This window comes from Seriola aureovittata, chromosome 18, assembly GCF_021018895.1.
Source record: "Seriola aureovittata isolate HTS-2021-v1 ecotype China chromosome 18, ASM2101889v1, whole genome shotgun sequence".
Taxonomy (NCBI): Eukaryota; Metazoa; Chordata; class Actinopteri; order Carangiformes; family Carangidae; genus Seriola; species Seriola aureovittata.
This window is the reverse complement of record NC_079381.1, coordinates 7,511,696-7,536,572: the sequence shown is the minus strand read 5'-3', so window position 1 is coordinate 7,536,572 and position 24,877 is coordinate 7,511,696. Positions and strand designations below refer to the sequence as shown.

Sequence of the window (24,877 nt, the reverse complement as noted above, 5' to 3'; positions counted from 1 at the left end):
GCTCAGTCAAAGTTATTACATTATTTGCCCTCAACCCAGTCGACTTCCAATTGTGTGGTATTACTCCGCGGCTTGGATGGAGGGCAATCTGTGGGAGGTGGTCTTGCCATTGTAGAAAATGAGTCTCCATAAGTTAATTATATCTGGAAGACTTGTTGGTGACTAATTAGGTTTGATGTGATGAATTGTTCCTTGTTGCTCTAGAGTCATGCCTGGTGTCAGATGAGCTCCTGCAGTACCGCCACTTTGTATCCAAGCAGCAGTTTGATAAGGACCTGACTGATGAGCAAGAAGAGGAGGTCCTGGCCCAGTTTGCGGCTCTGGATCCTGAGAAGAAGGGTCACATCGAGTGGTCAGACTTCCTGTACTTTGAGTCACTGGCAATGTTAAGGAAGTTTCGCACAGAGGTAAAGTATACTAGACTGACAAAACGAGATGAATATATTCAAGGAATAATCATAAGGCGTTTTATAGTTCCTGATTTGTTACATAACCCAATGTCACTTCATCAAAAAAAAAAATCATAACGTTTCCTCCTCATTCTCGATGTCTTCATACTCAGTCATGAACTATGTTGTGTTATGCAGCAACAGTAAACTGGGAAGAAATGCTGAGGTTTTGGGGTTGGTATTGGGCACTATAAAGGTAGATTTACACTTACATGTACAGCAGTCTCACAATAAAAGCCTGTGACAAAGTCTGTTTTGTAGTTTGATTTGACTGGTTGACCTTGACTTTTCTTGATCACAAAATATGTCTATGGTTACAGAAAAGGAGAAGATTTTGGAGTCTTAACTTGCTTGATGTTGTCTTCACTATCAACAGTCTCTGCCAGTAAGAGAGAGAGAAGTGTTTTTGGCTGTTCATGTGCCTGGCAAAAGCATACCTTCCTCTGCTCAGCCAAAATACTCTCTAATCAGCCTTGTAAAGGATGGAGGAACATGGGTCAAATAGATTATGTTGAGTGAGGTTAGTTTGATGGAATTGCTCAGGGGGGCAAAAGCAACCAAAATTTTGGCCTGCACCCACCTGCCTTAATTACTCCCTTTTATTGTCACTTGATCACCAGACAGCAGTTTAAATATTGTGCTTTGTGTTTGGCTCGGGAGATTAAGTTTACAGTTTGTGGACTGTGTGTGGCTCTATGGTAGCACAGTGTAAATCAGTGCTTGCCGATTATATCAGACAGTGCTAATGTGATTGGGTATGATTAAGGCCAAAGAAATGAGCCCCAAAAATACCTTTGCCAGGCCCCTAAATTACAGCAAAGGAAAGCATAAAAGGGCAATGGAGTTATTATGAGAGATTTAAAGGAGTAGGTCCACCTAATCTCATAGAGTTGTTGGTTTTTATTTTTCCTAGAACTCAATGATGCGCCTGTTGACTGCCAAGGAGAGAGACAAAGCACGGTCAGTGTTCCTGGGTCTGGATCTGGATAAAGATGGTATGATCACAAGAGCAGAATGCCGCCAGGCCCAGCAGTCCTGGTTTCACAATCTCAACAAAGACTCGCAGTCCTGTAATGTGAGGTGAGTAGACCAAAGGAGAGCCCAGATATCCATTCCCAGTGCATAGAAAAATTACTCCCTTTAAATACTTTAAGGAAACAGAAGTATTCCATGTCAAGAGAGATAAAAAAGCACATAAGTCGATATATAAATTAGGCAGGAGTTTTGGGAGCCCTGGTCTCATCTGTACACTAACTGCAGCTTGAAGAGGGCACAAAGGGTTGGCTGCTAAGGGAATAGAGACCATGACAAATATAACTGGAAGTATAAGATACTTTTCTCATTAGATATGGTTCCTCCAGTCGACATAAGCCACAGTAACCGCTAAGAGTTGTCTCCAACAGTGGAAAGCAACGTCAATGCTAAATCTTGTTTCTACCACTTCTTCTCTTCTACTGAAGTTAGCATGCTAACCAGCTAACCCACTCGTCACTTTCCGATAGCAACTCACTGTGGCCTCCATTCTGCCCTGAAGACATAGTGCTGCTCAGAGGGTGTATTATAACCTCCCGTATTATAAAGACAATGATGGCTGAAGCTCTTGTGAAGTGACAATCAACACCACCTGCTACTGGCAATAAACCATGTTTGGTGTCAGAGAAAACTTACAAATAACCCTTTTAAATGGCCGACTCTTCATACTATGTATTTGATCATTTCTACACTAGTGCAGTATGAGATCAAAGCTACAGATAAATCTAACTCATCTAACTCATTAACCTTGATTTGTCAGCTTTGTGTGGGTTGGTGTCATGCCAGTGTCAAATTACATAATTTAACATAGTTACTTAGAGTTGGCTCTATTTAATTACATTTTTGCATGCTTTCTAGTTTGATTTCATATCTGTTTTCTAAAACACGTCCAGGAAAATACATGAATTATTCATTACACAAACTAATAATTCATGTAATTGTTTCATAATAGTTGACAGTCTCACAAAAGCATTATGTCTGATTTTATGTCTGTTGTCTATATATTTTGACTTTTTGAAGTTTCACCATCATATCACTAAAATAGTATGTTCATGCATCTGATTCAATGACTATATTGACACATTGTACCCATAAATTAGTGTTGTAGTGTTTACATCCCTGAAAAGTAAAATTCAAGTTAGTCCAAAGTCGGATGACATAATTAGCATACCACCATGCTTTCCTTCCAATATGGTAAAAAGGATTATATTGTTCATAAATCAAATAAGTAAACAAAACAATACAAAAAAACTCAAAAAGACTTTCAGCATAAATTAAACAGTGCTTAACATGGACTTAAAAAGTAAAACAAGAGTTTAACAACTGTCCTCCTTTAATGTTTGTACTAGCGTTAGCATTTATTATTTAACATGTCCTCTGGCCAGTGCGCCAAATCAAAAACCACAGCTATGACACTTTGGGGATTTGCTTTGACTAAGTTTCACCAATGTTGTGCAGCAAAAACAAACCCACAACACTCTGGAGCCTTTGGGAGATGTGGTTGCCATCCCCACAGTGACTTTCTGTTTACTTCTTTATCGTACATTGACACTGAAAATGTATGACTAACCAGTGCACCCTGGAACACTGGGACTGGCACATAACAATGTTGTTTCCCTGTCAAGCTGGAGCTTTCAGCTAAAACTGATAAGTGAGGAATCACAGCCATTGTTTCTGATTGGCACTTTGGCCTGTGCAGAATGCAATAAATGATTATATCAGTGCAACACTGATAAAGAACCAGCAAAGAGACATGACCTGAGCAACAAAAGGATTCTCAAATAAAGTGTTTCTGCCTTTATCAAGTCAAATACATTTAAATCCTATCCATGAGAATCATGGTAAAACAAGCTGAATTTCAAAAGCAAATCAAGCTTGCTACTCCCTGCATATTAAAAGGCACCAACATAATGTGTTTCATTCAATAATGTATTCTGTACTGCCACTCATGTTATTAGCAGGCTTTTAGCTGCCTGTCAGTTTGATGTTTAGTATTCTTGCTATTAATATATTGACGTGTTTTAGATGAATGAAGCTGTTTCTTCTCTTAGAGCTCACCTCACTTGAACTCAATACAGAGCTGTTTGTGCTTTGATCAGCTGAGATCAAGTAAAGTTTTACTCCTGAAATGGCTACAGGGTGTGGACACAGTAATATGAACAGTATATACAGTAAAGGGCAATTCAATACAACAACCCTGCAACTAATACTACCTTTTTGGGTTGTGACTAAGGAGAGACAAAATATTAGATACAGTTCACAGTAAACGCAATATAGTCACTGCAGAGTTCAGCCTCAAAAATGACTATTTAACTGAATGAGTTAACTGGGAGTAATAATGACAGAAAAATAAGCTCTGTCTGACTCTGATGAGGTTAAGTTTGTTTGTCCTCACTGTGTGACATTGTGTGTGTGTGTGTGTGTGTGTGTCAGTGGTTGAAGATCCTTTACTTTCGTAAAAGCAGTAATACAACAATGCAGAAGTACTCCATTACAAGTGAAACTCCTGTATGAAATAAAAGTATTACCAGAACTAGAATGGCACTCAATAGAGCGCATACCTCCATCAAGGCCAAACATTCATGTCTGTGAGATCTAGAATATTATCTGGATCTGTACCAGATGTTACAGAGTCTTAACACCATTTTCTCACATTAAGATCCACGCATTATTCCCTGACAAATTAACAAAAATGTTGATAAATACCCTGTCATGAAATGTTAAAGAAATGATTAAGTAAATGTTTTAAAAAATTCCTGGATCCATCCCTTTAACTGGATCAACACCAAGATTAAATGGATTCTTCGCTGGTCCATGCCACATCCCTCGATCAAGTTTGGTGCAAATCAGCTCATTATTTTTTGTGTAATCCTGCTGACAAGCAAAAAATAAAAAAATAAAACAAAAGAAAAAAAAAAAAAAACACAATAAAATAGAAAATGCTCTCAGCATATACCTTCACCAAGGCCAATGTGAAACAACCAGCACCAGATTTCAGTGGAAAAAATTCTAATTCATAGTAAATGATATAGATCTGTCCCAAAATGTAATGGGTTCATAATGGGCACATGTCCCATCCCTCAACCAAACTCGGTGTATATCAGTTCAGTGCTTTTTGCGTAATCCTGCTGCCAAACAGACAAACAAACAAACCAACAAACCAACAAGTGAACTGACATGGGTGAAAAGATAACCTCTGTGTTGGAGGTAAAAATACACTGAAGTATCAAAATGAATCTACTCATTATCATGAATGTCAGTATATTACTGAGCTATTGTTGCTGATTATTATTACTGATGCACGTAACATGAAAGCAGTATTTTAGTTGTTGTTTTTATTTTACTTTTAATGGTAGATATTTAGTTTTGTATATAAAATCAGAATCCTACGAGTAAGTATAAGAACTGCAAATAAATGTATAGGAGTGAAAAGTACAAGCTGTCCCTCTGAAAGGTGGTGAAAAATAGCATGTAAGGCTTGTACTGGAATAAATGTACTTCTCAGCATGGGGTGTGTGTGTGTGTGTGTGTGTGTGTGTGTGTGTGTGTACTGTATGTCTGTGCATGTGCTTGTTACTGCTTATAACCTCTTGTGCTGTCAAATCAATCTCCTATATGCTGTGCCATTCCATCCCTCTCACCTATTCAACATGCGGTATTCCCCACAGACTCATGGGACTCTGCTCTCCTATGAATTGTGGGTGAGTGTGACTCAGCACTGCATGGCTTGTCTTCTTCTCCTCACTTCAACAACCCTCAAGCACTCTGCAATCCTCAAGTATTCTCAGACAACTCCTCAGTTTAGATTTCATTTGTAATTTAACATTAAAAACAAGAAACAAGAAGAAGATAAGCCTCTTAACTCCAAAGTGGAACTCTTTCTAAACATATAGCAATCAAACACAAATGCATCCTTGAAAGAAGTTTAATGAGCAGAATGTGAGTCCTTCATTTCATTAGATCTTGTTATACTGACGCATGGATGCTGGCCTCTAATTATAGGGATCAAAAGAAAGCCTTTTGTTCTCTTCTTTTTAAAAGCCTCACTTATCCGTGTAAGAGGACAATCTGGGGCAAGAGGTTGTGAGTGCGCGCATCAGAACCACACATAGCACTAAAATGCAACTTCACTAATTCTCATTAAAAAGCAAATAAATATCAAATGAGGCAGAAAACGTCTGCTCCCTTTGATTACTGGATTAGAGACATTCACATTCGCTACAGTGTGAAAAGTGAGTTTTTTCAAGGAGCCATCAGTCAGAGGGTTAATCAGTGCAGCTTCTATTTGACTCTGAAATATCAGAAGCCGATGACTCATAGGTGTGGCAGACAGCCATTTAAGTGTGAAAAGGAAAGTGTCTTATATTCTTATGTAACCTATTTGATTTGGCATTGAAAAGAAAATCCACCCTTAAACAGAGCTTACATTAGGTGTTGGATATTAAAAAAGGTCCACCTTCTGCTTTTTTTTATTAGCCTAGTTTAAACTGAGCAAATGCCATCTGCTGAGGAAGACTGTGGCTCTAAGTGATGGGAAAAGCTATTAAATTGAGTTTGAATTTACATTGTGATAACCCTCTGATTTAGGGCAGTATAAGGTGGAAAAGAGAGCATCGAGAATATTGGTGGAAAGATTATCAATTAATCATGAAAGCCAATCCATCAAGCAGTGCTTTTTTTATGTTTTATGACATAGTGAGATGATTATCTTTTCTTATTTTTCCATTTAGGATTCTCAGTGACTCTTTTAACTGGAATGAAATGTTTAACTTTTATAGACTCTAACTTTTCAGTGGCATGTCATGACTATATTTCAAGCGTATAACTGGTTCTACAGGATCTGGATACTTTTCTGGGCAAAAGCACTTGGAAAGTGAATCCTCACATGCAATGCAATGTTATATGGTTTGTTTTAAGTTTTATTTGAGATTACAGATTGTGAACTAGAAATGTCCTCATCCCAGCGAAATAACTATGGGTGCTCTATTGTTTAAATAGATGGTATGATGTCATAATTTACATTGCATTTTTTATTATAAGTTTTTTTCAGCCCAAGGGGAAATGCCTTCTCCTTCACTGACTGATGTAGCAGCTAACTCATTCTGTCTGTTTTTATTCTTTGTTCTTTTGTTCAGTATAAGTCAAGTTGGCCCCATATGTGAGAGCAGTCCAGGCAGCTCTGACAGTGAAAGGAGCAAGGCTGGTGAAAGCAGGTTTGTCCTCTTACAGTATATATTTAGTGAATGTGTGTGAGGTAGTGTGGACACAATTACAATGTAATAACCCTGAAGTAAATATCAGTTCAGTGAAGCTCTATTCTCTCAGGATCTTTCTTCTAACGAGCATTACAGGCCCGCAGACTGCCTTTAGTGGGGGAATTTACATAACCTTGCTCCCCCTGCTCTCCACAGAGACTTTCCCACCAGACCAGCCCACACATGGCTGTTGTGACCCCACAGTGGTCCCCCTCTGTGCAAAGACAGTAAAGTATTTTGTGGGCAGCAGCTGAGGGATTCATTTTAGGAGAAACAATGCAACCCAGAGGAGTGCTGCGTGGACGGCAATGACCTTTTTTATTTCAGGCTCTGTTGTCCCTCCAAATTAAGATAAATCCCTTTTGGTATATCACGACTTTTGAGAGTTTCCTTCATGTCACATTAAAGGATTTTTAAATCATTGTAGCTAATGCACCAGCACTCCAGACAGCAACTACAGTGAACCACATTTACAAAGAAAACATCACATGAGTCATACTAAGTTGAACACTAATTAGCAGAACATGCTTAGACAGAGGTCTGGCAAACACTGTTTTTATGACTGAATTTCCACAGTGAATTATACTATTACCAAACTGTTTTTTATTGTTTGATGGTGTAAGCTGCATGGGATCGCGCCTGCACATGTAGCTATTTAGTGTGGTTATCATGAACGAGATACAAAAACCCAAAAATGAACATCAGAATCACATTTTTATGTGTAGCCAATAAATTGCTCATACTATTTTATGTTTTAATTTTTGTCAATAAATTACATGGTTCCTACTGAAGTTACTTTAAATTACTTACTAAAAAAACGCTGTAGTTTTTAGGAGATATTACCCAACCAAGAGGAAATACAGCATTTGTTGGGAAAAATTTGGGAAAAAAAAACTGTGGATTAATATTAATTTGGTTCATAGTGAGTATTTATGGCAGTGAGTGGGTTGGCTCTAAACAATAACTACAGTGGCCATGTTCTTTGAATGAAGGAGTGACTTTAATTTTAACTTTTAAAAAAAGGTACCATATTTTACACTTTTCCAGTGTTTTATTAGAAGTGTTGATATCCTTCCAAGATATATTTGTGATTTTAAGCACCAAAAATGATCTCAATATAGACTTACATCTTCTCTCTAAGGCTTCTCTCTGGAGCTCTAGCAACAACAGCTAGGTGTTGTTAAGGCTGTGAGCCTCTCCTATGATTGGCTGACTGTTTTTCTGAGTGATCAAATACGAATATTGCAGATTCAGGTAAACACTCAGAGAAGCCAAATCCTGCAAGGCTGGATGGTGGGTCTGGGTGGGCGGGTCTTCGGGCTGAGAGCGACTGCTTTGTTTTGACATAACAAAGTTACAGCAGTTCTGAAGGCTTGTTTTAAGGCTCAGTTTCTGAATACAGGCTGTGTGTATCTCTCTGTGGACTGAGCAGTTTGATACTTTCACGGTATTAATATAGAACCTAGACCTGCTTTATATTCAAAAATGACATGGAAATCTCACTTTATACTATAATGAATCTTTAATAATTTCTATAATAAAACATATCAGGCTTTGGCTGCACAGACAATACTTGTTATTATGATCAGTTCATTGTTGGCTTTTCATTTGGGGACAGTAAAAAAATATAGAAACTAGTCCTCAATAGTCTGCAGTTCATTGTGTTTCATGTTTCATGACCCCAGCCTTATCCCCAGTTTGTAACCGTATACATACATCGAATTTTGTCAGACTGAAAAGAAATGATTGCAAACAGTGATTTCAAACTAATACATTAAAAAAACCTCTCTTTAACAGGTCAGTGACCTGGGCAGACTTTTTAAAGGAGAGTGCCATCTATGTTTTGGCTGCGCGTCCCAATAGTTCTGCCATGCACATCCATCTGCCTCTATAGTCCAGGATCCTCCACTGCACCCAAGCAGAGAGAGGGACAGGGAGATAGAGGGTGTACCCTATAATATACAGATGAGCGGAGGAAGATAGACGTGATGACACGATGACACGAGGAAGGTGACTGAGTGAACTGGATGAAGCTCTGAGAGACAGCAGATCAGGCCATCGATGGAATCTCTCCTCCTCTGCTTCACCTCAATCCACTACACCGACAACACACATGCCGAATGACACGACGACGATGCAAGTGACAGCAGCTGTCACTGGTCCCAACTCCAAAACCTGACGGCTTCCAACAACAAATGTGAGAGATAGGACGAGGAAGACAAACAACCAACTCATGACTAGTCAGTCAGTCAGTGATATTCCTGAGCCCTTGTATGAAGAGATCATTCACACGAGCAGACAAGCTCCTAGTGTGCTCGCACTCCGTTGTAAATGACAGATACTACACTCTATGGCCATCCAGACTACAAAACACACCTCTTCATGCAGGTACATTAATTTGACAGGCTGTTACTCTTTCAAGTATCCATTCCTCTGGGCCTCATCATGTCCTAATAATAACTCCATCCTACTGTAATGGGATTGTGTTATTCACCAACAAAAGTGTTAATCGCTGTGCACAAAGGCCCATGCAAATTCATTACTGGTACTGCTTGACAAATGGATGCACTTCTGGGAGCAGATTAACCCTGGAGTTGCCATTATCAGAACATATACCAAACAGAAATGATAGCTATCCGCATACATATTATATCAAAACTGCTATAAATACCAGTATAAATTATTATTATGTATTAAAAATCCATATTTATTCCTGTATCCTCTGATATATCTGTTTTTTCCCCATTCTCATCCAAGGCTCTATATGTTCTCCTGAAGTACTACATGTGAAAAAGAATGTGAAGTGAACGTTAATGAAAGCTAAACCAGTAAGTGACTTGTATATACTGCCATATAGTACATTTTGTTCCTGTTGTGCTCACAGAGCTGCACTTTGACAAGGTGGAGACATCTGCCTTCCTGTTCCAGTGTCATTATTTGCACTGTGGGAATGAGATGTAGCTGGACCACTGTGTGAGATAATCATGTAATGAAATACTGAGAGACAGTGGGAGATCGGCTGCAAACATTTGTCATTTGTTAAATTAATATGCAGAAGCACTGATTAAAACTTGTTATGGAAGATGTGGTGGGAATTCTATAATGTTACAGGTTATACAACAATTTAAATGCACATGAAACTGCCCCTAGAATCACTGGAAACATACTGTAACAAATAGAACTTCATCTAGTGTTTATGCCATGAATTAAGGTTATCTGCCATGACCTTTTAGTGAATAAAGTATGGTTACGATATGAATGTTGATAGTCTGAGGGATTTGTCACAGTGCTGAAATAAACGCATGGCATTTACTCTCCTTCTTGAGAATCTTGGGTTTGTGTCTTTTTGTCCTTTTTTTAGGCAACAAAAAATAAACATGCTTAAACATTTACCATAGGGATGGACAATGGAAATGGTTGAAATCAGTACCACAAAATTTATACAAATATTTTTTCCATAATATGTGTATGTCAGGATACAGAAAATATATGTAAAATGTCATAAAATAATCTAATATTCAATTCAATGACCACAATTTGTATAAAATCATTAATTTGGACAAGATAAAATCAACAATATTGAACAGAATTGAACTGAATTAAATTTCAAAGCCTTTTCAAAACCAAAAAACACAAGAGCAAAAGTATAAGGAATGGATTTAACTGTGTGTGTATCTGCTCTAACATTATACAAACACTAGCATGTCCTGCCAACTACAGTAGCTTAGTCATTATTACTCATCTTCAAATTCTGTTTTCTTGTGAAAGGGAAGCAGTGTTTGGAAAATACAAACACAACCACTGCGTTGCTTGTATCCAAGCCATTTGAGGGTTACGCTATGTTAGAACAAATAGCATTTTAATTACATTTTTATAGGCTAATTAGCTGATGAGGATGCTGACTTTTTGCCTGTGGGGCAACTTTAACTTCAGTCTTTTAGCTTAGCCATCATGTCCAATTTAAGATTGTTCTTTTCTTGTTTAAAAAAACATCAAAAAGCCAGTCATGCCCCTCCACTGGTCAAAAAACACAGCAAGACCCGCCAACGTTGTGCTTTTGTTGGCAATTTACAGACAGTTAGAGACAGTGTTTTAAACAACCCACATAATTTGAGCATGAGCCCTAGTTTACTCTAGCTAGCTACCGCTGGTGATAAATCTGCCACATTTGTCATTATAATCAGCACCATGCAAAAATGTAAATGTAGTGTAGCAAGAGTAGTATTACATTTAAAATTCATCCATTTATCAGCTCCCTCAGCTTGATTACCCTCTGCACACTATTTCAAGTGGCAGGAACAGATAACATGGCGTGATTTAACTGTTGCTTCATCAAGTATGTATACACAGATTATACATTCCACAGAGCGCAAATGGCTTTCCCTGAGAATCTCACCCATAGCATCTCAAATATATCAATGTCAAGAGGATGGTAGCACAGGGACAGTAAAGTACCAATCGTGGAGCAGATCGTAGCTGAGTGTGTGCTCTAGCTTACATAAAGAGGACAGAGCCCTGGCTCTCAGAGTATCACGGCCACTGGACCTTTCACCTGGCAACCACTGACATGAAAAGGACTGTCTCTCATATCACCAAAAGATCACCTTCTCGCTAAGGGTTTTGCCAGAGATAGGGTGGGACAGAAACTGTTTTATGAACCATACTTTGCCTCAAAGGATTGTCATGGTAAATTGGAGAAAATAGAGAAGGAAAACAGACATGTAGTAGCTATGAACCCTCTGCTACCCTGAAGCTTCCTCTTTTTATCTGTCAGTAGAAGAAAGAATAGGGAGGAGTGCAGCAGTAGCATCTCCCCCCAAATGTTAAACTGAAGGTCACACAGTGAGAATGGGAGAGAGACACAGAAAGTAGAAAAAGAGAAAAAACAGAGAGAGAGAGAGAGAGAGACTAAACAGGAAATAGGGATAAAAGGACACAAAGAATGAGACAGCGTGTGTGGGAGAGAAATCGTTTAGATGAGGATATTATGTAACTGTTTCATAACAGATTCAATGATGATGGTCGTGACCAGGCTAATTGCCACATTAAATGCTGAGTCAAATGTGAAACTTGAGCTCTGAATTAGTCCAAGGTTATCCCACCCAAATAGCCTCACAAATTATCAGGCTAATGAGAAAGATTGTTTTAAGCCCTGTGATGCTGCCTTCATGCCATCTGAAATGTTTAGCTTATGAACAAGTTCTCTTTTCCAGTCAAAGGCCTGGTACACTTTACAGGGTTGAAACAAAAAATTTGTACATGCCAGTGTGAGTATAAACAACATCTCTGTCTTTTGGGTATGACAGCAGCAACACAGCAGCAGCAAAGGGCAGAATAGTGTGCCTGTATTTCCTTTTCTCGTGGTCAATCTTATTTAATCTATTTCTTTATAAGAGCTTACATCTTTATAAAAAAATGACTATTTACAATGAATGTTAAAGGCTTTACAGTGTCAAGCACACACTGGATGTGGACCCACAAAGCAGACTCAGATGAGGGTCAGGTTCAAAGTTTTAATCAGTCCAGAAATCCGAACACAGGTGATCAGTCAATGTGGCAAAAGTATCAAAATCGTCAGGTAAAACTCACTGGTCAAACAAACAGGTAAAAATCACACAAACACGAGGGGCTACACGAGAAACTGCTGGACCGCTCACACGGGGATAAAGACAATCAACACATGAGGGGAAGGCAAGGACTTAAATACTCTAAGGCAGGAGAGACAATGAGACACAGGTGAAACACATTAGGGCGGGGCAGGTAATCACACAGGAGGGAAACTTGACAGGACGTGGGCTCTGACATGAGACAAGACAATGGTTACCAAAATACAAGAGAGGGAAACATTAAAGACAAAGAACCATGAACTCAAGTAACTTGGTGGGTCATGACATTTAGAAGTTTAATAGATTAGAACATACAATACATCAGACTTCATTCCTTTACTCACCAATAGCTGTCTCCAGAGGTTGAAAGGAACCCTCTTGTTTTGCTTCTATTTCTATCATTTCTTCTCTAAAACTAAAATTGGCATGCTAACTAGCTAGCATGGTCGGCCCATCTTGTCACTTTCCAATACTGAGTCAGTGTAGCATCAGAAGTTCTGCCCTGAAGAAAAAAAGTGCTGTATTGTAAACACAACAGTGGCTGAAACTCTTAGCAAGTCTGGTAAGTTAACAGCTGTTAATGCTAATGTTGGCTATGCAGAAATAGCATACCTTACAAATAGCTCCTTTAAACTGCAATTACAGAGATGTTGATGTCATCAAAAGAGCAGACGCTTCTTCTACACATTCTGTATAAGAGAGTTTTTCACAGTCATGTAGTTAAACTGCAGTGACGTAATTTGATGGACTGTGTCAGTGGAACCATTCATTCAACAAAATTGTTCCAATTAATTCAAACTTCTAGTAGACCATAACAAATCATGACAAGATGTGAGGTCAATGAACAAATCAAACTTTCAGGTAGGCAGTGTGAAACAGCAGATAAAATAAAGGGAAACGTTTTGAAATTCCTGCTATAGAATAGTGTATATAGACCTTGTTGTTAAAGGATAAGGCTGACAATACTCAAGACATTACTTTTTCATGTTGTCAGGAAATACCATTAAAAGACCAAAATCTACAATGAAGTGATTCCACAAACCAATGATGCCAATGTGGCCAAAAAACTAAATGTGTATTAACTCTAGTCCTGACCAAAACTGACATAGGCCTATTTGAGTGACCTTTGTTAAAAACAGCAGTGCCCCGCTGTTTTGTAAAGCATTTTTAAAAGGAAACGATATATTTGTGACCTGTTTTTAAATGTTTATGTCTTCGGGGAAACAATGAGAATTCTATTTCATAATGTTAAGCTCTGAATGTTTAAATAAAACAAGTTTTCATTCAGTGTTTGACAAAGGAATAATCGCATGAATACAAATGTGTTGCATGAACAGATGTGAGCCTGTGAGAGTGCCACGGCAACAAGTATGAGTTTGTGAGTCATCGCCTCCCCACGAGTAGCTCAGTATAAAGGTTATCTGGCTTGTCCTATGGAGAGTGTATCAGGGCCAGCTGCTGGCTGAGGTGTTACGGAGTGGCTAGCTGCTGCTGTGTGATGGCTTCACTCAGCAGGGATGAGTAATGGTAAATAAGAGTGGCAGCCTGGTCATGGCTCTGGGGAAGCAGTTCCAGGATGGAGTCACGGTAAAATGTCAGCACATCAGTAACATCACGGAGTTAATCAGCAGGTTTGTGAGCCAACACAGGATTTTTGATGAGACTGTGAAAGCTCTCCCAGTTTGGGCTTTTGACTCTAGAGAGAAATTCTATCAAAGCAGGCATTCAGGTTGTAAATATTACAAAGACAAAAAATCTCCTAAAAGATGTTATGTCAGTTCTTCAGTTTAGATTTATAAACATTTAAATAAATGTATAATTCGCTCTCCTAAGCATTTGTCTTAATTTTGTATATTTGATATAAAGGGATGTCTACATAAACAGTCTGACTGACAGATAAGAAGAAATAAAGTAGGAGCCCTAATCACACAGGATAAATTACAAGAAAATAAGTCTTTAAATTATGTAATATCAAGGTTTACCCAATCCCACCTCTGTCCTTGTTCTACCATTGCCAACTGATTTTCAACACATCAAAACTAACAAAATGCCATACCATCCAACTCCATCCCTACAATCCATTTTTAGATCCACCTCCGCATACAAGCAAAAAAAAAAAAAAAAAACATCACATCCCACCTCCAGCAGCCAGGCCAACTTCTTCCTTGGAGCCCACTCAGTCTCCTCAGCTGACGTGAGCCAATTACAGCGGTCTGGTTCCAGGACAGTCGTCTAACATGCCTGGCTCTTGTTTTTCTTTTTAAAAGCTCATTTAATGAAATATTGAAGTGCTCTTGTGAAAGTGATGCATGGCACGCATCTCTCTTCTATTCTACCTGCACAAAAACATGCATATACATGTCTAAATCACACAATAACGGTCTTGTTGTTTTGAGATTTTCTAAATAATACATTCTCCCAGATAAGAATGAGAAGAAAGAAGAAGCCAACAATATTAAGTGGTAATAACAAGGCATAAAGGCTGTGAGGGGAAAAATTAAATCTCTGTAATTGAACACCCGGTGTGGACTGACATCTGTGTACTGCAATCAACCGTGACCATGCCTATAATTTGGGGCTGTGTCTGCTGTGACATTCTGGATAATAGGGCTTGGTGAAATGTAAATTCTGTTTTTAGATGGTCCAGTGAAATTTAACCCCCCCCTTCATTTCACACATCTCTGCTGGACACCTTTTTTTCTTTTTTACTTAGCTCCTCATTATGTGCCATAGACTGCAGTGTTTGCTGCCCCCTGTGTGCTGTATGGGGAGGTGAACATCATTATGTATTTTAAATCTGTCGATGTTTGAGGAAAAGAGAATAGGTGTAGTTGTAGGAATGGTGGTGAGGGGACTAAATAAAGATGAAAAGACACTTTCAGCTATTGCTGCAGCTCTACATGACTCCATTAACAGAAGAGAGTGTAAGAGACTGCCCCATGGGGTGAAAGAGATAAAGAACAATTAGCCCTATCTTGCTGGCATCAGAACAGCTAAGGGAGGCAATGCTGATGGCAAAAAATAAATTAGTAACATCCAAGAAAAACTGTTAAATTATACAAAATAAAAATATTAACAAATAGGAGACACTTTAAGCTGGTACAGCGGTGGTGTAACTAATTAACAATGATAATGGCTACTTTCCAGAGGCCTAGCATTATGCATGATAGCTCATTTGTATGGTTTATTGGTCTATCCATATTGGAACAGAGGCACCATTAATGTAATTCATCACACTTCTTCTGCTAAGAATAATCAAAAACACCCGCCGGAGCACTAGCACAACAGCAGTATAGGGACAACTGAACACAGGTGATGAGGTTTGGCACTGGCCTGGGATCAGGTTGTTCTGCCTGACATAGGAATTAGAGATTTGTTGCATGATCTCATCTCTAAATGGTTTCATGTTGTACATTGTCACTATACTTGATGCACGCTCCCATCTAGTGTTTATTACATACAATTACATCTCTCATTACACATTAGGAACAGAATTATAATGTGATAGTGATAGTTATATTCTGCAAGACAAACAGCTTCGGCGATGATACCTGCTTATGGGGAAATAAAATATTGCGGGATCATTTGATAGCTTTTAATGAGGCTTTTTTTTTATCTACTGCGCATGCGCAAACCGGAGGGGGCGGGTTTGTTTGCTGTGACTAATGTTTTGTTTTCTGCCCTGACGAGATGGTTGTGACGAGTTAACACCAACAGCTACGACGCTAAACACTGCTCAGGTAAAAAGCTAATCGCCGGTCAGTATTTATAGTCAGTTCTTTCAGTCCTTAAGGGGTGTCACTTCTATGTAGCAAGCAGTAGCACTGTTTGGGTTACAGGACCTCTAGTCGGCTACACAACACAATGATGCTAGCTTCTAACTGTTAGCTTTAGTAAATCATTTAGCTAACGTTGCATCTTATTGCACAGGTGCCACTGGCTGAAACTTAACTCACCTTCTGTCCTATAATCCCACAATAGTTAGTAATGTTGTTTCTTCTATTGCAGTCAGATTTTAAGATGAGCTAATGTCCGTTAGCCCTCTTCGGGGGTCACGGGGGGGGGGGGGGGGTCGCTAATGGAAGCGTCATTTTGCGTTACGTAAAACTGCTAAAAAACTCGTCCGTGGAACTGCATCATCCTAGAAAGATAACTACGTATAAGCTGCATGATATTGTATCCGTTTTATAGTATCACCCCACAGAAATGTTATAGTATAACGATCAGTGGTTGAAACAGTACTTTACTCAAAATGTTGATACTGTCATACAGTGGGAAAATGCCCCGCATCCATGATCAACATGCAATAGAAGCACAACCCTGGAAAAACAGATCTTAAATTGAACAAATTACTATAAAGTCACATGTGGTAGTAAAGGGATGATTTGACTCTAATGATCAGACCCCAACAGGGGAGTGACAGATTATTTTGGTGTGTTTTATCAGAGACAATTAGAGAATTTGATAAGCCCTGAGTCAGGCTGATACTTCACAGTGGAAAAAGTTGAACTACAGCAAAGCTCCCCTTGAGATAAGAAACTCAGAAAAAGTAGTTCAAACTATTTTGGAAAAAAAAACAAAAAACAAGATCAAATTGACAACACCTGAAACAAAATTATAACAAAGTCACATGTCAAAAGTGTTCACAGGTTAAACATTAACCAAAAATAAATACCCCACTATTCACAGGAAAGTGAAAAGATTGTCAGCTTTGGTTTGATATACAATAACTTCTTATGTGTGGCCATGGAGATTCCTTCTTAGGCTGAGATTTTGGAGGTTTAACCACAATAATGCTGTCACTGTGTGAGCATTGAGCAGTGCTTGCCCTTGGCTTTTGTACATGTATTACACAAAGAGTGTGATGTGTATGGACTGCCTGACAAATGCATTGCCTGGGCTTACCTTCATAGGATGAAAAGAGAGCAAAGAAATGGTAAAATTTAATGGCCCAACAGGGCCAAAAGTTTCAGTAGTTAACTACACAAAAATGGTTATGTCTTCTTAAATCTCTTTGCCTGATGTCTTCTTAAATACAAACCTTTTCTGTCACCATTTTGAATCGTCTTGATTATGTGGTAGTGACACTAACTGTAGTAATCACATCATGATAATAGAAATACTAAGAAATTCCTGAGTAATGTTAATTGAAAGAAATCAATGTATTTTCCAATTTTAAGCAATTTTGGCAGACGTTTTCATTATTACCACTAGTAGTATGTCAGAGTTTGGTTTCATTTGATTTCACACTGGTATGCAACTTAATTTTCACTGAGAGGCATCCTTGAAATAGGTAATCCATTACTGTAAATGCCATATTGCCTTTTGTTTGTCAAGGTCATGTTACCATTGCTTACTTCCAGCTGACAGTGAAAACTGATTTTTAAAACTCAGCACAACATTATTATCATGCAGCAGTAACTTACATAAGTAGAAATCAATGAAATAATTAATAAAAGCCAATATGTGTTGGGATGGATTTGTGAAGTATACTGCAGTAACTTTAATTGTCCCACAGAAACACTGGCCCTTTAAAGAGAGAAGGTAGCATACTGAAAGAAATGGCATGTTAGGTTCATACTGAGCCTAACAATAAAAAGGTAAACTCTAACATTTCAGGTGCCCAAGTGGTGTGTCGAACAATACCGCCCTGTGTTATTCAGTTCCCAGCAGCAGGGATTCTGCAATGATTATACAGTTTTGTTTGTACAGTCATACTGTGCAAAGAACAGATTGCTCCAGCTGTTCGATGAATACAGTAATACAGGCAACATGTTTTCTATGAAGTGGAGTAAAAGTCTGTCAAATCTTTCCACGTGATTCTGACCCACTGCTCTTTGTAATTTACGATCTATACATGTGAGTAAGCTTAATCTGCTGCTTCACTCATTCTAGAGAGGAACTTTAGCGCCTAAGGTGTAAAGAATTTTATCTGTCTCATTTGACGGATGTAGTCTTAAAAAGCAACACTTGCTGCAGGTAGCCCAGTACTGGCCACTAATGATTAATGACCTTATTTGAGAAATGTCACATCTTGTGGAGTCTTTTCTGAGTTGCTGTTTGGCCTTAAATCTCCTACTAACAGTGACCTTGTGTTGGCCTGCAAGAAGACAAAGCCATGGGGAATACAAGCAGTGAGAGGGCCGCGATGGGCCAGGGGGAGAAGGCTCAGCGCAGGGACAGCCGAGGTATCAAGGAGGGAGAGAGACCAAAGATCCTGATGGACAGCCCAGAAGATGCTGATATTTTTCATGGTGAAGATTTGAAAGTAAGTCACGCGGCTCACTCTCAGGCAGACTATCTGCTGCCAACATGGTAATTTGGTGCCCGTAGACCTTTTCAAACCCAACTCTTCACATGATGTAAATCAACAGCTAGTGATGTTTTTTTCTCCAAATGATGTTTCAGGCTCCTTTAGAGAAAGAGGAGTTCCTTGCATGGCAACAAGACTTAGAAGCAGACGACAAAGCCCCAACTTTAGACCGGCCAACGGTATTTCGCTGGACTGGAGATGGCAAGGAGGTCTACCTCTCTGGGTCCTTCAACAATTGGGCCAACAAGATTCCTCTTATTAGAAGGTGAGGATGTATCTTGAAAATTTGTGTCCTCATTTAAAGTTATTTGATAAGATAACATTTACCATTTCTCGCTGAATCTAGCTAGCACGCAAAGACAGTTGTTTTGAGTGTCTTTCATGAAACAGCTTGTTTTATGAATGAAACAGGTCGATACAATTGCTAGGTTGATATACATGATTTCACTGTACCACTGAAGTTTCTGGAAGTAAAGGATAAAGCCTTGTTGAAATTCAGTTCACTGGTTTAGAGGGCACACATATTATTAATGAGGTTGAAGACTCAAAGAGAAGTTACTGTGACAACTCACCTTACTTGTCATCTTTCAAAGTCAAAACACCTTTGTGGCCATTGTGGATCTGCCTGAGGGGGAGCATCAGTACAAGTTTTATGTGGACGGCCAGTGGACCCATGACCCAGCTGAGGTCAGCAGTTATTATTCTCTAATATACTCACTCATATGACCTTTTTGTCAAATAGGCTTTCATCGGTCACCATCCAACTAGAGAGGTTGTTGCAGCTGTGATTCAGCCCCACATTACACGTAGAGGCCTCCTAAAACATTATATACATTATTTATATTCTACCTGGAAATTTCCTGTACAACCTCCATCGGCATCTGTAAATAAAGCTATTACACCTCTGCTATGAGTGAAAGTCTGGAAAGACCGCTAAACCAACATTGTCATGACATAATGAATGGTTTTGCATTATTGTATGTTGTATCTTTGCCAGCATTACATAGTGTAACTGCAAGTGTATGTAATGAGTTTTTAATTTTGGCTGCAAGCAATAATCTGAGTGAGACCTATTATCCTGTTGAAACAACAATTATCATTTATCTGCAGCAAGGAAATAGAGTTTCACATATCTGAAAATAATTAATCACGTATCCTGTAAACTTGGCGAAATTGTGGAATGAAGGAAATATTGGACAGACGGGGTTGAACATCTTGCGCATTCAGTTATTGTACACTTGTAATTTGTCTTGTGTGTTCCCTCACAGCCGGTTGTGACCAGCCAGCTGGGCACAGTCAATAATGTCATCCAGGTGAAGAAAACAGACTTTGAGGTGTTTGATGCTTTAATGGTGGACTCACAGAAATGTTCTGACATGTCAGGTGAGTACTAATAACCCCTTTTCATGTCTGCTTTGTGAAAATTTAGTGAGGTAGCATACAGGTTTTTGGAAGCGGGTATGGAAAAGTGTACAAAAATATTCTATATATTCTAATATTTGGGCACTCAGTCCACCAAACATCAATAGACATCATAAAATATAAACCATGATTCATGAATTCAGTCAGAAATTAAAACATCATAGTATAATTTTAAAATTGAAATTTTGTGCTGTTGTGTGAACTGAGGCCAGGATTTCTACACAGCTTCTTCAGAAAATGTTTGAGAATGATGTTCTCTCTTACTCATACTCTCCCGCCCCTGCTCTGCTCTCCTCACTTCCTCAATTAGACCTCTCCAGCTCTCCTCCTGGACCATATCATCAGGACGCCTACATTCCGAAACAGGAAGAGAAGTTTAAGTCTCCACCCATACTCCCACCGCACTTGCTTCAGGTCATCCTCAACAAAGACACGGGGATATCTGTAAGTAGCTGTGTTGTAATTAAATCAGGCCTATTCCACACACAGTTATTTACATTGTGGATGTTCTTGATATAGTGAATTGCTTATTCTTTATTTCTCTCTATTTTGTATTGTAACTGTGTAACAAATTCCTTGAAATTAAAACGCAGTTAAAATATTGAAGGTTATAATAAAAAGCAACAACTTGCTCATTAATGTAATAAATAATAAATAAAAAAAAAAATCTGTCAAATAACACTGCCAGTAACTGATAAAACACATCTATAAAATGAGGCAAGTAATTATGAAGAGCTAATATGCATTTATGGAAATAGAGATTATAAAAATAGAAAGATGGAAAATAGAAATATAAACAGAATCTGTTCCAGTATTCTCAGTTGTTTCTGTTTCTTTTCATAATTCTTTTTCCAGTGTGACCCTGCGTTACTCCCAGAACCCAATCATGTCATGCTCAACCACCTCTATGCTCTTTCAATTAAGGTAAGGTCTGAAGCTGACTGCCTCACGCAAAAAATAAATTCAGTATTTGCTATTTTTCAGCTGCTGAAATGTGGGAAAACTCAGTGACACTTTAGTAATGACCAGATTTGATAGCATTTTTAATAGAAAGTGTGAGCTGTTGCTGCTGTAGCATGCACAGCTGATTCTATCTGTGGAATGCCAACAATGATAACAAGCTGCTATTAGAGGAGCTGAAGGACAGATGATTCAAAAATTATGACAGGAAAAACGAACACAATATACATGACAAGATATAAATACAAACAGCAGTGTCAGACTACATGGAGGAAAAGACAGAAAAAAAACTTCTGCCCTTCCCTTCCCTGCACTTCCCTTTCAATCCTGCACAGTTGAATGTCACGTGACTGAGTTGGAGTTTCCTCATTGGCCGCTTCTCTGACAAAATGAATTGAGACAAGAAGTTTCTATGCAGTGTTGCCAACATATCAGATTTTCTGAACGCTCCAAATGAACTCAGATGCCTCTGCATTGATCTCAGTTCGGTTGGCTTCATTTCCACGTTGTGGGTTGCTTAACCTGTGCATTGTGGACACAAAGTGCCTTTTTCTCACCTTCCCCATTGTATTTTAGCCCCGGCGTAGATGGATCACATGCTATTGCACTGGGACACACAAATAGATGGAACCATGGCCGCTGATAACGATAACAAGACAGGTGGTCGACAGACATAGAATGAACACATCAATCAGCAACTGTCTACTATGCACTCTCTCGCTCTCTTTCTCTCTCTCAGTTGTTTACAGCATTTCCACAACAGTTTTGACCTAGTCTTGTTTTCATATCAGTTGGCGGCTGGTCAATTGACCTTGTTTTTACTGTGTGTAGTTTATTTTTAAAGCTTTTTAAGGGGACTTTGCAACTGTGATCATAAAGTTATACAGGTGTTGGATAAAATGCGGCAGTATATACATGGGAAACAACATTTTCTTAAACTTTGAAGTTAATAAAGGAAACTGTCTTTTTAGGAAGGATTGCAAATTTTTCATATATTGGGTATTTGGAAAGAGTTTTTGTTGGTCAATAGCGCATTCACTTTCCGCTTCCTCAAGCTAGCAATGTGCCAACAATGCGTTTGACCACACTTCATTTTAAGCCCAATGCACCATGGGTGCTCAGGGCGCAAGTGCACTTGGTATTTAAATAATGTGGGGCGGGTGCTGCTTTGCGCTGGTTTGCCACTATCACTTTCATTGGAATCACATTAGAATGAGATCTCTTAATGGCCAACATGAAAACGAGGAATCATTACAGCAACCAAAAAGTCTTTGAATGTAAACACGGGCACCTGACTATTGTTTTAAGACAGATTTGAAAAGTTGTGAGCCTCCCCTGTAATGTAAAGCAACAAAAAAAAGTGTTTGGTTCCCTATAGTAGCAGGTTCACAGCAGTTTTGCAGCTTTTACACCACAACAAATGAGTCGCTCTGTGTCTCTGTGTGAAAATAAGAACCGGAATATAGTAGACATCATATTGCCTGATTGTTGATGGGGATTAGTGAGCGGCGGGTCTTCAAGATTAGTGGGTGGCCCTCCCACTAATCTCTACGGTAAAGGTGCACATGGTATGACCGATACCATTGTCCCCACAAGGCTCATATGTATCTAAGCTGCCAGCATGCATTTCATTGTTTTGAAAGCCTGTGTTTTTTTAAGTGAATTTTTCCTCCATGTTTTCTTTTTCTGTCACAGGATGGGGTGATGGTGCTCAGCGCGACACATCGCTACAAGAAGAAGTACGTCACCACCTTGCTATATAAGCCTATCTGATTGAAGACTCTCTTATCCCAGTGTGTTAACTGTACACTGAGTGTACAAAATATGAGCTCCACCTGTTTTTTTCCATAAAGCAGAGACCAGGTGAATGCAAGCTCATATCAGTCATGGGTTTCACCTGTTAGATCCGCAACTGGACTTGAAGAAGCAGCTCTGAGTGAGGTGGAGGAGATAGATTAAAGATTAGGAAAATAGATATTGTTAAATCGGTCAATTAAACTTTTATTTTAAGTAAAATTCAGGAATAATGTTTACTATAGGAATGCCCTGAAAATGAATAAACTAAATCAAGATGACATGATAGTGTTGAATGGGTGTGCACAGTAAAATGTCAACAGATTAATCATTTGTATCATTGTACAAATCTGCCTCAAGAGGCTGGTTAAATGATGACATTACTTTATCCATTCTGAGCTTTGAACACACAGCTCTGAGATTATATCTTGTACACTCACTGTACACCCAGTTGTTGTACACATCTGCTGAGGACCATCAATGCCACACAGTTACCACAATCCTTCATAATCTGCCTTTATTTTTTCACTGATTGCCCTCTGTAGTTTTCAACAACAGTAACTTTGTTCAGTAGACATAGAGAGGCACACAGCTATAATCAAAGCAGACATAAATGGAATGAGGAGAATTGGTAATGCTGGGGAAATTGGACTGAAGGACCTCAGATACGTGAGGTTGCTGTTGTCCTTCCTATGGTTGCAAAGACAACAGTGGTACAATCGAGAATGTGAATGTGAAGGTCAAAGAAGGAAAAAAATTGCACTGCAGTAGTTATCCACTGTTTTCTTTTGCCTTTTTATCTTAAAATAGTTGTATTTATTAGTTGTATTTTATTTAGTATGATCACAGAGCACACAGTAGTTATTTTTCTATTATTTGTGACGTATTTAGTTATATAATTTTTTTTCTACTTTGGTTGATGATGTGATTTGTTTTGTTGTCAAGAGTTTTCTCAGTATAGTTGCAGCGTTGCAGTCATTACCATTCCAGTCGAGTATCTCAGCAGATTGTTAGGACTAAGACGATGTAGTCGAGACCAAAACCATCTCATAAATGAATCTGGTCTAAATAACTCTTATTAGATTTGCACTACCATAATAAACATTTAATTTTATATAGAATATGTAGTGGTCTTCACACTGATATACCATTGCACAATAATAATTTCCTTCTTTTATACAGTGTTTATGCATTCCACACCATAGAGTTGATCCCTGCTGGCTTAGTCAATATGGGATCGTTAGGTTTGTGCCATGACACATTGCCAATCTTCAGTAGTAATGCAGAAAATTCAGATGGATCCATGGGTAATGAAGAAAGACCCAACAGGAACGTTATTTGACAATGACAACAAAGTGACCGACATTTGCTTGAAGAGCCACAACACTGACTAAGGGACCAGCATAGGATCAGACTGGAACTGTTACTGAAGAGGCGTTATAGTGAACATGTTTGTCTGCACTGTTAATGGTCAGTGTGTATTTCATGAGGTCTGAAAGACTGGACTGAATTTTAAGTTAAAAGGTAGCCTATGACTTGAACCATCAACATATCATTGCCAAGTTATGTTATCTAGGTGTAATTACCATAAACAAATGAGACCAGGATGTTGGTTACAGGCCACTGGATGCTGACACTCCTCAGTCATAGTCTCTTTTGTTTTATTGTCTCAGAACCAACATGGTAATGACTTATTGATGACAAGATGCTGGATATTCAAATACATTGCAGTATCATTAAAAATGTTGTTGAGCCTTTGAACCATGCTGGTGTGTATACATTTTCAAAGATATTTGTATTAAAGATAAGTTGCAGTAAAGATTCATATGCAGTTTGTTTTATTTGTGTGTGTATATCTGCCTATTGTCAGCCTCACTAAAACACTCATGAGTCCATGTGTAGAGGGCAATGGCTTGTTTTGACTCACAGTCATTGTAGGAAACCCTGCAGGGATTTTGAAAGCAATTTATTCTCTACTGGTCATTTTTATGATGAACCAAACAGTGTCATTTGACTTGTCCACAGTATTATTTTATTTTACATTTA

General features: G+C 38.6%; 2 protein-coding genes across 5 annotated transcripts in view; both read left to right on the top strand.

Annotated features, from left to right (window-relative positions):
- The window catches only part of phf24 (PHD finger protein 24), a 30,417-nt gene extending 20,353 nt beyond the window's left edge, over nt 1-10,064 (top strand). Inside the window, exons 5-8 of the mRNA XM_056404361.1 lie at nt 205-407; nt 1,363-1,529; nt 6,617-6,694; nt 8,534-10,064. Of these exons, the coding sequence (XP_056260336.1) occupies nt 205-407; nt 1,363-1,529; nt 6,617-6,694; nt 8,534-8,630 (545 nt within the window). The 3' untranslated portion in view covers nt 8,631-10,064. The remainder of the gene's footprint in view (nt 1-204; nt 408-1,362; nt 1,530-6,616; nt 6,695-8,533) is intronic.
- A 5,907-nt stretch (nt 10,065-15,971) lies between these two features.
- Nucleotides 15,972-24,656, top strand: prkab1a (protein kinase, AMP-activated, beta 1 non-catalytic subunit, a). 4 transcript variants are annotated; one of them, XM_056404209.1, is made up of 8 exons: nt 15,972-16,082; nt 18,428-18,610; nt 18,751-18,920; nt 19,249-19,342; nt 19,924-20,038; nt 20,388-20,521; nt 20,933-21,001; nt 22,733-24,656. In XM_056404209.1, the coding sequence occupies exons 2-8, from the start codon at nt 18,461-18,463 to the stop codon at nt 22,808-22,810; spliced, it is 810 nt and encodes a 269-aa protein (XP_056260184.1). In that variant the 5' UTR covers nt 15,972-16,082; nt 18,428-18,460; the 3' UTR covers nt 22,811-24,656. The 4 variants fall into 4 exon arrangements, with proteins under 4 accessions (XP_056260184.1, XP_056260183.1, XP_056260185.1 ...); XM_056404208.1 differs by having other exon boundaries at nt 15,992-16,100; XM_056404210.1 differs by having other exon boundaries at nt 16,032-16,082; nt 18,450-18,610.
- The last annotated feature ends 221 nt before the right edge of the window (nt 24,657-24,877 follow it).

Bases quoted from the DNA above. Each gene is read 5' to 3' on its own strand.
- prkab1a (XM_056404209.1), top strand. From the start codon at position 18,461: ATGGGGAATACAAGCAGTGAGAGGGCCGCGATGGGCCAGGGGGAGAAG. The intron at 18,611-18,750 runs GTAAGTCACGCG...ATGATGTTTCAG, and splicing joins TTCATGGTGAAGATTTGAAA to GCTCCTTTAGAGAAAGAGGA. The intron at 21,002-22,732 runs GTAAGGTCTGAA...TTTCTGTCACAG, and splicing joins TCTATGCTCTTTCAATTAAG to GATGGGGTGATGGTGCTCAG.